At 49.7% G+C, this 11,541-nt stretch overlaps 2 protein-coding genes across 9 annotated transcripts in view; one reads left to right on the top strand and one right to left on the bottom strand.

The window, feature by feature from the left end:
* Positions 1-2,197: 2,197 nt before the first annotated feature.
* CNGA4 (cyclic nucleotide gated channel subunit alpha 4) lies at positions 2,198-7,812 on the bottom strand. The gene is made up of 6 exons (XM_037051625.1): positions 7,635-7,812; positions 7,395-7,496; positions 7,095-7,201; positions 6,172-6,817; positions 5,049-5,398; positions 2,198-3,216 (listed from the first exon to the last, which is right to left on the bottom strand). The coding sequence occupies exons 1-6, from the start codon at positions 7,694-7,696 to the stop codon at positions 2,756-2,758; spliced, it is 1,728 nt and encodes a 575-aa protein (XP_036907520.1). The 5' UTR covers positions 7,697-7,812; the 3' UTR covers positions 2,198-2,755.
* Positions 7,813-10,564: 2,752 nt separating this feature from the next.
* Positions 10,565-11,541, top strand: part of FHIP1B (FHF complex subunit HOOK interacting protein 1B) — a 25,347-nt gene continuing 24,370 nt past the window's right edge. For 7 of the 8 annotated variants that reach the window (XM_037051575.1, XM_037051574.1, XM_037051577.1 and 4 more), the window contains exon 1: positions 10,565-10,675. The gene's annotated coding sequence lies outside the window, so the exon portion shown is untranslated. The remainder of the gene's footprint in view (positions 10,676-11,541) is intronic. The other variant, XM_037051573.1, reaches the window with a different exon arrangement.

The following is an 11,541-nucleotide window of genomic DNA, read 5'->3' as shown; positions in this document are numbered from 1 at the left end:
ATGAATCTATCTCCAAGTTTTATCTTGGAGTTTTATCTCTATCTCTATCCAAGTTTTATCTCTATCTCTATCCAAGTTTTCTCCCACATATATAAGTACATAGCCTAGTGCTTGATATATAGTAAGTAATATTTTTGGACTAAAATGTATAATAATAATAATAATAATTATTATTATTATTATTATTATTTTGATTATTCCAGGAGCTTAAAGGTTGGGTTCCCTTTTACCCATCCTGACCTAACTCTATCCAGCTTAATCCCAAATGGTCAAAACATTGTTTTCCACACAGCGATGGAAATATTTCCACGACAAGAAAACCCCAGCATGGAATTGCTGGTGTTCAAGGTGACTTCTGGTATGGTGGCTCTCAAATTATGAGGAACTTAGGACAGGTGTGCACCTTCTAGTATGCCAATGAAAGCGTATTCTCAGTTCCCTAAATCCACCACCAAAATGGCCTCCATAACACACCCACCCCATTCTAGCTCAACGTGAGTTGAGGGCTGAGATGGTAGGAAAAGCTTTTGAGAAATTGACACGTATCTTTCTCCAACTTTGAGCCTCTATATACTTCGACTCTCCCCTCTTTGGTCGCCAAATGTATATTTGGGTACCTACCATGTACCAGGTACAATTTGGGTCCTGAGGATCCGTGGATGAACAATGCAGACCCAGTGCCAGCCCCATGGAACTCATATTTTGTGAGAAAGATATCACAAAGTTACCACATATTTTAGAACAACTTAATGTGCAATGCCCCTCATCATCTCTTCTGTCATGCTGGCTTTAGTCACCTCCTCAGTTCCTATGGCTGTGTGAGAAAGTGTTGTTCCGAGTCTTTTGTGTCTGAGTGCACCTGTATCACCTGCGTCCACCACGTCCAAAGGGTTGGTCAGGTTGGAAGACACCACCAGGTCTGGGGAGCTGTCTCCAGGACCACACGTCAGCCAATGTGCTACACACGTCCTGCCCTCCCAGCACTGAGTACTCCACTCTACATTCTCTTGTACCACCTGTAATCATCATTCTTGATATTCGGTAGTTGGTAGTTTGGCATCTTGAAATCATGGGCCAAACGAATGACCAGAGTTGTTTATATCTCCCCCCAGTACAGCGTTTACAGGTGCTTGAATATCATATTGTGAACCCTCCCACCACAGCACCCATGATCTGTGTTTTGCTTTCTGCCTAATAGGAGATATTCCCATCTAAAAACTCACCAATGTAGTAATAAAGATGTTTTTTTGCCCATGATTTCCCTTCACTCCTCCTGTCTCCTGACCAACCCCGATTCTTCTCTGTGTGGTCCTGTGTGGTGCAGTGTGCCCCTCCTCTTGGGAATTGTAAGTAATAATTTTTTCTTTCAACGGCGTTGACTATACTGTGTCATTCATTACTCAGTCATATTAATAAATTAAGTCCCAGGCACATGTCAGAATAACAAGTGGCCCAGCTCAGGCACAGACTGGCCAGGCCTTGGAGAAGCTGAAGTTGTGACTAGGGTGAGTGTGATTCAGAGATGACATCAGATTCCTCCCCACAGACCCCGCAACACTTTCTCTGCCCAAACCTGCAGACCTTCCAAGTACGACAAAACCCTCCAAACACACATCTCCAGTTGTTCCCAACCATGGCATTCCACTGCATCTAGTCTCTACTCTTCACCCCATGTTTTGGAACACTGTATAGCGAATTAGGGGTGGGTGTCTGCCAGCATCAGGGCCAGCTCCAGCAACTGGCATGGTAGACCAGGGCCAGGTGAGTGGTCCTGGGAACTAGTCTCCCCTTGGCAACAGTCCTGAATGCAGGGTGGCCCTGACCGCGGGCTCCAGGGTAGGGTGAGAGGAGGGAGAAAGGAGCAGACATATCTGCTCCATCCCACTAAGCTAGATCAAACCCTGCATAGCTCACGAGGTTGAGGATGTACAATCTGCTATGAGATGTAGTGGTCAGTGTGTGCATGTGAATATACCTCTGGACGCATGTACACACTACAGCAAGGTGGTGTACCAGCCTGCTTCACCTTGGCTCAGTACTGATTCTCAGTCCATCAGGTATTCCAGCCCCTTTGAATCCAACCACCAGCTACTACACAGCCCAGGCCCGCCACTCTGTGACTTGGAAGTCAGACGGAAGTTGTCCTGCCCACTATTAAAGCCAGTAGCCTTTTCCAGTCAGCTCTGTAAATGCTTAGTGAGGAGGCAAATACTTTATTGAAGTGCAACTTGCAGGGTACACTTGTCACCCCATATCAGGGCATTGAAAGGACATCTTGGAACAAGAGGGTTCTGGGTGTCCTTTTGTGCATTTACAAATGTGTGCACACCTGTGGAGGGTACCTGTGTGTTTACTGGTGTATGGCTGCCGGTGTACGTTTATTTCTGAGGTGCATGACTGAATATGTCCATATGTATACATATGCATATATATGTACATATCATGTGGGTATAAAACATATCTATGTGAGAAAGCATGTATGCTCTGAGAATGGAAACTCCAGAGCATAGTAAAAGAAACACATACTCTCAGTATATGTGTGTGTAACTGTAGTGTGTGTGCATGGGTGTGTGGGTGTGTTGGCGAGTGGGGGATGAACGTGTGCTATGCTCCTACATCTCCAGGTGGGCCTCTGTAGACCTAGTTCACTCCCGTCTCTGTAACCTAGCAGATAAAATGGCAGAGTTTCTATAGGCAAGCCTTCCTGTAACTCTGGATTCACTCGGAGGTGGGGGTCCTAGGGATAGAGCTGGTATCACTCTGGGCCTGCGAGTCCCTCCTGGCCAGCCCTGCCCTCCCCATCCTTAGAAGTTTCCGCCCCAGGCTCGCCTTCATCATCTGCCTCAGCCAGTTCCTCAGGCATTGGCCACTCTCGAGTCTGCCACTCCAGCCGTTCGATACGATAAGCGATCTTGAGTGCGCTGGACTCCAGCTCAGCCAGGAGGCGAGCAAACTTGGTCTGTAGGTCATCAAGTTGTTGGTCAAGCACTTGCAGTCGGGACTCTGTGGCCTCCTGTAGGGCGATCTCAGCTGCCTCAGCATTTACATCAAGCTTGTTCATTTTGAGCAGGATCTCACGGCCCTTTTCCTCCATGACAGTCTGGGCCTTCGGATACTCACTCAGCACTTCCCGCAGGTCTTCCTTGCTCAGGCAAAACAGGTCCGAATAACCTAGACTCTTGATGTTGGCTGTGCGGCGGTTCCCAGACATATTCCCTGTGGCACAGGGGCAGACGGATGGGACGATAATTAGTCAGGGTGAATGTGAGGGGACATTTCACTCCTGAACAAGGACACGCACTCCATATTTGTGCTTCTGAGCCCCTCTTCCTGTTTCAGTAATTCTTTCATTCAGTACTTTACTGGGGACGAAACCTGTGCTGGGAGGGTATTAGTGACCTTCCTCCAAGAAGTCACAGTCTAGAAGAGACAGGCATTTAATCGGATAGTTGCATAACAGCATTGCTGGTGCAGTGTAGACATATGCATCTGGTTCAGCAGGAAGACAGGGAAAGAGCTCCTGACTGTAAGGCAGAGAACTTAGGGAACCCTGGAGGAAGTGGTGCCTGATTGAAGGGGAGGTAACCAGGGAAAAAGGGGTTGGAGCAGCTGCACAGAGGGAGCAACAGGAACTGAGGGATGGAGGTAGGAAAGAGTTTGATGGGAGCAGGAAACAGAACGCAGTCCAGAGTGGCTGAAGTGCAGGGTGTCAGGACAGTGGAAGGAGGAGGGGACAGCCAGGTCACACCAGGTCTTGTTAGCCATGGCAAGGCATTCAGGCCTTATGTTGAGGGCACTGGGAAACTACCGAAATATTCTAAGCAGGAGAGCTATATGGCATCATTAGCATTGGAAGATATTGGTGGGGGCGGTTGGGTGGGAAGATAGGTTAGGCCAAGGAATCCAAAGTCTGAAAGCTAGAAGAGGCAGGAGAGCTACATGCCAGGCACTACTCTGGGTGCCTAACCAATACACCTCATTTAATCCTCATGAAACCTTCTTTATTTTTAATATAATCCCTATTGGATAGGTGAGGCCTGAAAAAGGGAAGTGACTTGTTCAAAGCCAGAGAGACAGCAGCTGACCGCATACGGGATGCAGATCTTGAAGGGGGCCTTTGGGGGACAAACATGAGGCCTTTAGGACAACTGAAGAATAGGGCCCCCAGGCTGAGACAGCATCTAGCCTCATCAGCGACAGTGCTCACTCCCTTTTCAGGTTTTCCCATCTTCCATGTCCTGTGGTCTCAGTGTCTCCCTGCGATTAGGCATAACAACTCCCACTGCACAGGCCGACAAGAGGAATAAATGAGCCAATGTACAGTATGTGGCCTTGACTGGAGCTGATGTTCAGTAAACGGGAATTTCTTTGACTAATCCCATAGAAACAGGCAACAGTGTGGCGACGGCCAGAAGGAAGGGGGCCAAAGGTGGGGAGGGAGAGGGTGGGTGAAGGGAGAGAGAAAATGGGGACATCTGTAATAGTGTAAACAATAAAAGTAAAGTAAAAAATAAATAAATGGGAATTTCTTTGTTTCCATTTGACTGGGAGAAAGTTGTTCTTTGTACTGAGCCCAGGTGTGTATATTTATTACCTGTGTGACCTTGGACAAATTTCTTAACCTCTCTGTGCTCTTACCTTTAAAATGCAGATAATAGTACCTCCCTTAGAGTTGCTGTGAAAACTGAATGAGTTGGTACATGTGAGCACTTGAAACAGGGTGTATAATAAGCATGCAATAAGTACTGTTACTAGTGTTATTATCACCATCTCTGCTGCTTCCCACTGGTGCCTCAGGTCAACACCCGCAGAGCAACTCCCCTCTCTCTTGCAAGGACTCACTCTACTCACTGATCTTGGCTCAGCTTCTTCTCAGGGAACAGATCCTCTATGTCCTAATTCTGTCCTGATCCCTCTAGTGACTCAGGCAAAGGCCCCACGTCCTTAATCCGTAGGATCTGACGTACCATCTGGTCTCAGGACTGGGCTTTGCTGTCCCCCTCCCCCTCCCCTAGCCCTGTCTTAAGAACAAATGCTGGGGTGCCCACCTTTGATGTTGATGATGCTGATCTCCCCAAAGTAGAGGCCTGCCCCAAGCACGGCATACTGTGTGACACCGTCGTCTGCCACCACAGCCAGCTGACCCTCGCGGATGATGTACATCTCTCGACCGATGTCCCCCTTGCGGCAGACATACTCTCCTGGGGAGTAGGTCTGGGGCTGCAGCTTCAGGACCAGCTCCTCCAGCAGGCTCGCCTCACAGTTCTGGAAGATCTGCACGCGGCTCAGAGTAGACAGGTGCACAGACACAGCCACTTCTGCTCGCAAGCGCTCCGGCAAGTGCTGTAGGATGGCCACCTCGTTGGTCATCTTCTTGTTGATCTGCAGGTGTTGGTACCTGGAGACAAGGGAAGCACCGGTTCTTCACCAGCCTCCCATGTGCCACCCTCCATCCCTTCCTCCAGGGCTCAGCTCCGCTTTAGCCAAGAGCCCAACCACACTGAGCTCTCTCAGGGGTCATGGGAATACTTGACAGTTGGTTGATGGATATCTTCAGTGTACAGTCTCCTTTGTTGGTCACAGATACGTTTTGACCTTTTCTTTCTCACCCGGGGCCTGGCAGCCTCCGCCAGCAGGCAATGAATAAGATACCATCTACCTTCCATCAGTTTATACGCCACCCACCAACCAGGGATGTCTGGTACCGTCCAACTGATATCCACTTCAACCACCAAGCCCCAGCTTCTCTAGAGTTTTCTGCTTTAGTTGGTGACACTTCCCTTCGTTCAGTCCACTGTGCAGACTGCCATAACATAGTCAACCATCTTGTTTTTGGCCAACCTGGGGAGTTTTGCTCTTCTCCCTTATACTTCCCAGGGGAGTATAAGGGAGAAGAACCATACCAGGCAGTGGCAGTTCCCACTACCTAGGTTACCTCTCTTGTGCATAAGTTCCTCTCTTCATCAGCCTGACCACACCCCCAATAAGTCCAGATCCAGTTAGTGGATGACGTCCTTTTCCAAGTCCCATCCACCCTCACCCCTGCCCCCCAGTGAATGCCACGTCCTGATTGCCTTCCTGGCCCACCAGGTATTAAGAACGCAGCCACCTGCCTCAGATTCTATCCAGTGCACCTCTCCCTGTCCTGGTCTGGACCCCCAGCGTCCTCACCAGTCAATAACTCGCCGCTCCAGCCGGCGGTTGACATGCTGCAGCTTCATGTACTTCTTTACCAGAGCATGGTCAGGGTAGAAAGCTGCATCTGCGGTGTTCATGTTGTAGATGACAGAGCTCATGCTACCCATGATGGTGGCAAAGCCCATGACGGCCAGCAGGAAGTCACCCACCATAAAGAGGTACTCCTCCTCCTGCTCTGGCAGCGGTGTATCGCCCACGGTAGTCAGGATCAGAGTGGAGAAATAAAAGCTGTAGAGGTACTGGCGCCTTAGGCGCTCAAAGCCAGGTTGTGCGGGGTCTGGGTAAACCCAGGCGTCACGCCCGAAGCCCAGGTATTGGGACAGGGCAAAGTAGAGGCAGCTGTTCCAGTGGATGACCACAAAAATGTAGAGCATTAGTTTGGCAATACGAAAGGCATTGGGGTAAGCTGTGCGGGTCTCAGTGCGGTCAAAGGCTTCAAAGAGGCGGGGTACACGCAAAAAGCGGTTCAGCCTCAAGGTTGGTGTGTGTGGGCCCAGTCGCACGTAAGCAATGTCCGTGGGCATCAGGGAAGCCATGTCTAAGCAAAAGCTCCAGGTGCGAATGTAGCGACTCGAAATCCTACCCTTGTCCACCACTAGGATGCCCTGTTCCAAGAATCCTGGTGGGAGGAAGAGAAGGAGGGGATGGGGTTGGGGGTGGGGTTGAGTCTGGACACTGGCCTGCTCTAATAATAAGGGCGAGGGTGGGCATGCCAGGGTAGGCCAGGGAGACAGTCACAGGAGAGGGTGGGGGCAGCTATTACCTTGCTCCAGGGTGTCTGGTATGCGTAAGGGATACTGTCAAGCATAGAGGAATGTGGAAGGGGTCATTTCATTGTACTAAGAAGCTTTAGGAAGGGAACTTAGAAGAGAGGGTCGGTCTTGGGATTCACTAACCAGTGTGAAAGTGCACCACAATGTCCAGTAGGTATAGCAGGTCACTCGTGTAGTCCAGCACTAACCAGGCCATCAGATAACCATGTTGCAAGTCAGGAAAGCAGGCTCTGTGTGGCGGAGACAGAAGGGCTTGGCTTAAATGCACCCTTCGTGTGTGCGAGGTGGTCTCCCCAAGCCACTCAGTCCTCCCCTCTGGGTTCTTGCTTAGGCCCCGCCCCTCCCCAAGACCCCCCTCCTTCCCGGACCCTTACTCTCTCGCCCTTGTCTCTGCTAAAGCCCTTCCCTTAGCACCCGCCAAACCTGCACACGATGATGATGAGGTTATACATCACTGGGAAGACCATCGTGTTGAGCCACCAGTAGTAGTAATCCCCAGATGGGTCCAGGATAGGCAGTGTTTTCCTGTGGGTAAGAGGGGAAGTCCTGTTTTATTTATTCATCATTCCACATGAAGGTTGTAACTTGGGGCAGGCACCAAGAGGAATCAGGCTCCATCTAGTGATGCAAACAGATCTGACGCAGGATAACAGGTTCTCTCACCTGGCCTTGGATGGCACGGGAGGGCTGGATTCTGTCGTCTTCACTTTGCTGTCCTGGCTCATGTTTCTGTGGCCTGGTGCCTGGGTGTGAGATACCCGGGGCCTCTGCTGGCAGGTGGCTTAAGGAGGTGGGGGCTAGTGCCTGCCTGCCTGCCGACCTGGAAGAGGCAGCCCTTGGTTTCCAGCTGCGACGCCTCTGTCTTTGGCTCGTGAAGCTCTTAGCAACACAACCAGGGCCAGCTCTACTGAAGGGGTGGAGGCAGTGTGGCTCTAGCATCCCGCCCTGTCTCCCAGGGCCTGAGTTTACACCTGCTTAGCTAAACATCTCTAATGAGTTCCCCGGGGAAGGTGAGGGTGCATGCCTCAGAAATAAAGCTGGGCCTTTTCTCTACCTACCACATCCCCCGAGCTGGACTACATAGGGGCCTTCTAGTCAAAGACCTTGGTGACAGTATAGTCTCAGGCATCCTTTCTCTTTTACTTTATGCAAGTTCCTTGTTTGGGCCTCATTAGTTGTTCATTCAGCGACTATTTACTGAATGGCTCATTCGTGTTCGGTGCTGAATTCTCCAGGGACAAATACCTGTCATATCAGATTTGAGCTCTGTTTTTATTATCTGTACCCTACCTTATAACCACACACACCTTACCTAATTCCTGCTGGATGAGTGTGATGGGGGCCATCTGGTGGTGTTTTGCCCCATTCTCCTCTTGTTACCTCTGGTACCTGATTCCACCAGCTATTTCATGGGTTTTCTAGATCCTCCAACTCTTTCATTTCCCTTTCTGTGAATATGCTTACATCTCTCCCATACCAAAGCAAACAAACAAAAACCTAAAACTTCTCCCTTAACTTGATGTCCCTTTCACTACTATGATCTTTTTTAGTCAACAGGTCATAATTAAAACACCTGCTATGTGCCAGGTCAATATTAAACTAAATATTGGGGTCAACTGATGAATGACAAGTGTACTTCGTTTGACAGTCCCAGCTGAGCTCAACCTTGGAGTTGTCCCAGGTATCAAACATGTGAATGAAGCCTCCATATGATTCCAGTCCCTAGCCTCAAGTCACCCACCCCGGGAATTTGGACTTTGTAGATGTCATAGAGCAGACATGCCATTCCTGCTGTGACAGGCACAGATTATCTGAGCATGATAAAATGGCCACTGTCTTATACCATTGAGTCTGCAATGGTTTGTTACACAGCATAGTAATCATAATGAATATGCATATAGAAAAATACACATTTCCTAAGTATACAGTTTGATGAACTTCACAAACATGAACACACCCATGTAAGCAGCACAAACATCAAGAGTCCCACTCTATTTCCAGTCAATGCTTTTCCAACAGTAATCACTATCCTGACTTCTAGTTTAATTTTGGCTGTGTTTAAACTTAAACAAATTAAGCATCAGTTTTTAATTCTTCCTTTTATTTTCCCATCATATTCATCCAATCATCAAGTCCTGGTGACCTACCTTCTAATGTCCACATGTCCATTTCTGTGCATCCTTACTACTCAAATTTGGGCATTACCAATCTCACCATGGATAAAATTCTTTCACAGTTCTCTGTTATAACAAGGATAAAATCTAAACTTCTTAACATGGCCTACAAAGTTCTCTAGTACCCGACCTGTGTCTGTGTCTTCCGCCTTATCTCACAGTGTTTCCTTTACATGTTCCCTAGGCCCCAGAAATGCTGTAACAGATTGTAATTCCCAGGGCACCCTTGACATGTTGTCCATTCTTCCTTGCCTAGGTATGTGAAACTTCCTAGTTTGAATTGAAACTTCCTTTTCTTCAAAAACACTTTTTATTTTCAACCAACTTTAAAATTACAGAAAAGTTACAAAAATAGGACAGAAAGTTCTTGTAAACTTCTTACCCACGTTCCCGTTATCATTTTATATAACCAGAGTACAATGATGAAAACTAAGGAATTAACATTGATACAATACTTTCAACTAAACTACAGACGTTATCTGAAACTTTCATATCTCTTAGTCTATTTTAGTCTTGTTTGTTTTACAAGACTGCTCAGACATCATCTCCTTCTGGAAGGCTTCCCCAAGTCCCTGCGCCCTTCTTGTTCCTCAGCTTCTAGACAGAAATCACATCGTGTGCTATTCCTCCATAGCACTTAACTACGTTATGTTGCAATTATTTAGTTAAATGGCAAGTCCTGGAGGGCCTAGGCCTGTCCTAATCGTTCTGGAATCTCGCCTGACATAAAGACGTTTATTCCATGTGCTTAAGTGCAGGTGTTGAGTAGACGAAAGGAGCGGTCAGAGCCCAGAGGCACAATTCAAGCCATGCACACGGTTCAAGCAAAGCTGACTTGAACTGGTGGCGGTCAGCCCTCTCAGGGATCACCTTTACAACAGGCACCGCCCACCTGATCACACCTCCACTCAGACCTATACTTTCGCGCTAACCCCGCCCCTTCCACGCCCGCCCTTCCACTCCAAACGCAGCCCAGCGCCCGTGGCAGTGTCCCTCCCCTTCTAGCCCCTAGCTCGTTCCTACGCCCCAGCTCCCCGGTCTTTCCTGGGCTCTTAAAGTCGCGTCCCTTCTTAGGTCCCGCCTTCTGCCTTCAGGTTCAACCCTTCCTTCCCAAGCTCCACCTCTAGCCCGTCGGCCTCCAACTCCCCACAGGTCTTTCCCCAACACGATGGCGATTGCGTCCTTCTCAGGGGCGGGGTGTACCGCACGAAGAGGCGGGATCTGGGGAAGAGGCTATACACCGTTCTAGCCGGGCCGTCGGCGACCCCGCCCCTGCGCTCCGTCGTTGCCGGGAAACAGGCATCGACGCTCTGGCTGAGGCCTGGTCCAGCCAATGAGCTGGCACGCCATTGCCCAGTAGTGCGTCTCTGGGCAGTTACGTGTATTGCGCGGGGGCAGGGATTGCGTGGGGCACTGGGCGCGGGGCGGGGCGCGGCTGGTGCGTCTGAGGAGTGATGGCGGCGGCCTGAACTCACCTAGCGGTTCCGCGGCAGTCGGGCCTGGTTGGAATCGGTGTTCCGTGAGTGAGCGGTGAGTATGGGCCAGAGGGCTACGAGAGCACGCGAGGGAATGAAAGAGTGGGGCATGACGGCCCTAGTTTTGGTGACTGTATGGGTTGTGGGTGGACAGGGCTGGGGGCTGGCATCTGATGAGGGGCCGAGTCTCAGGTAGGGGAGCAGGGTTAGAGCCTAGGAGTGGGTGGGCAAGTAAGGAGCTGGCTTGTATGAGGGGCTGTGCAATGTTTCCGAAGGGTCGAGTGGAAGGGACTTGTGAACAGGAGGGGGCTGGGGCTCCTGTGGGCGGGGGTGAGGGACAGCGCCGGGACCCGAATGTGGGGGTAAGGCCCGTGCAGTGTGGGGGAGAGGAAAGGGCTGAGGCTGGAGCGGATAGGCTGCTGGTGAATTGGTGAGGGAGTTGAGGACACGGCATGGGAGGAAGGACTGAGGGTACTGAGATTTGAATAAGGGTGAGAGCTTGGTTCTGAAGTCTCATTCAGTGGACTGCCCTGGCCATTGAGAGTAGTAGTTGTAGACTGAGTAGGACAGCTTGGGTAGAAGTACCCAAGTGCACTTGGGTAGTGCACTTGGCTCTTCAGCTCCTGTGAGTCCTACATATTTCGGAGGACAAAAAAAAAGGCATCATGGGCGAGAATAACTATGAAATAATTTGGGGGGCTTAGTGTTCAACAGAGTAATCGCTGGGACCCCCCATTCTCTCAGGTTCTTATTTGGGACTGCAAGCTTGACGGTGGTCTCTCTCATGGAGGTTTTAGGGCTGTGACTGCCTATTTTTGTTTTCTTTCCACCTGATTCTGGGTAGCCTTACTCTTCTGCTGTCCCTCACCTACGGTGAGCTGTGGGGCTTTGATGGTTGTCATATATATTGGATTAACCACG

Source organism: Sturnira hondurensis, unplaced genomic scaffold (genome assembly GCF_014824575.4).
Source record: "Sturnira hondurensis isolate 20B ecotype Veracruz unplaced genomic scaffold, ASM1482457v3 Scaffold0007378, whole genome shotgun sequence".
NCBI classification, from domain to species: Eukaryota; Metazoa; Chordata; class Mammalia; order Chiroptera; family Phyllostomidae; genus Sturnira; species Sturnira hondurensis.
Note: the sequence above shows the minus strand (reverse complement) of the source record. Positions and strands in the feature narration are given on the sequence as shown.

Coding starts and splice junctions, on each gene's coding strand:
- CNGA4 (XM_037051625.1), bottom strand. CDS start 7,696: ATGAGCCAGGACAGCAAAGTGAAGACGACAGAATCCAGCCCTCCCGTG. Junction 5,399..6,171: donor GAGCGGCGAGTTATTGACTG/GTGAGGACGCTG, acceptor CCTTGTCTCCAG/GTACCAACACCTGCAGATCA. Junction 3,217..5,048: donor CAGCATCATCAACATCAAAG/GTGGGCACCCCA, acceptor CCTGTGCCACAG/GGAATATGTCTGGGAACCGC.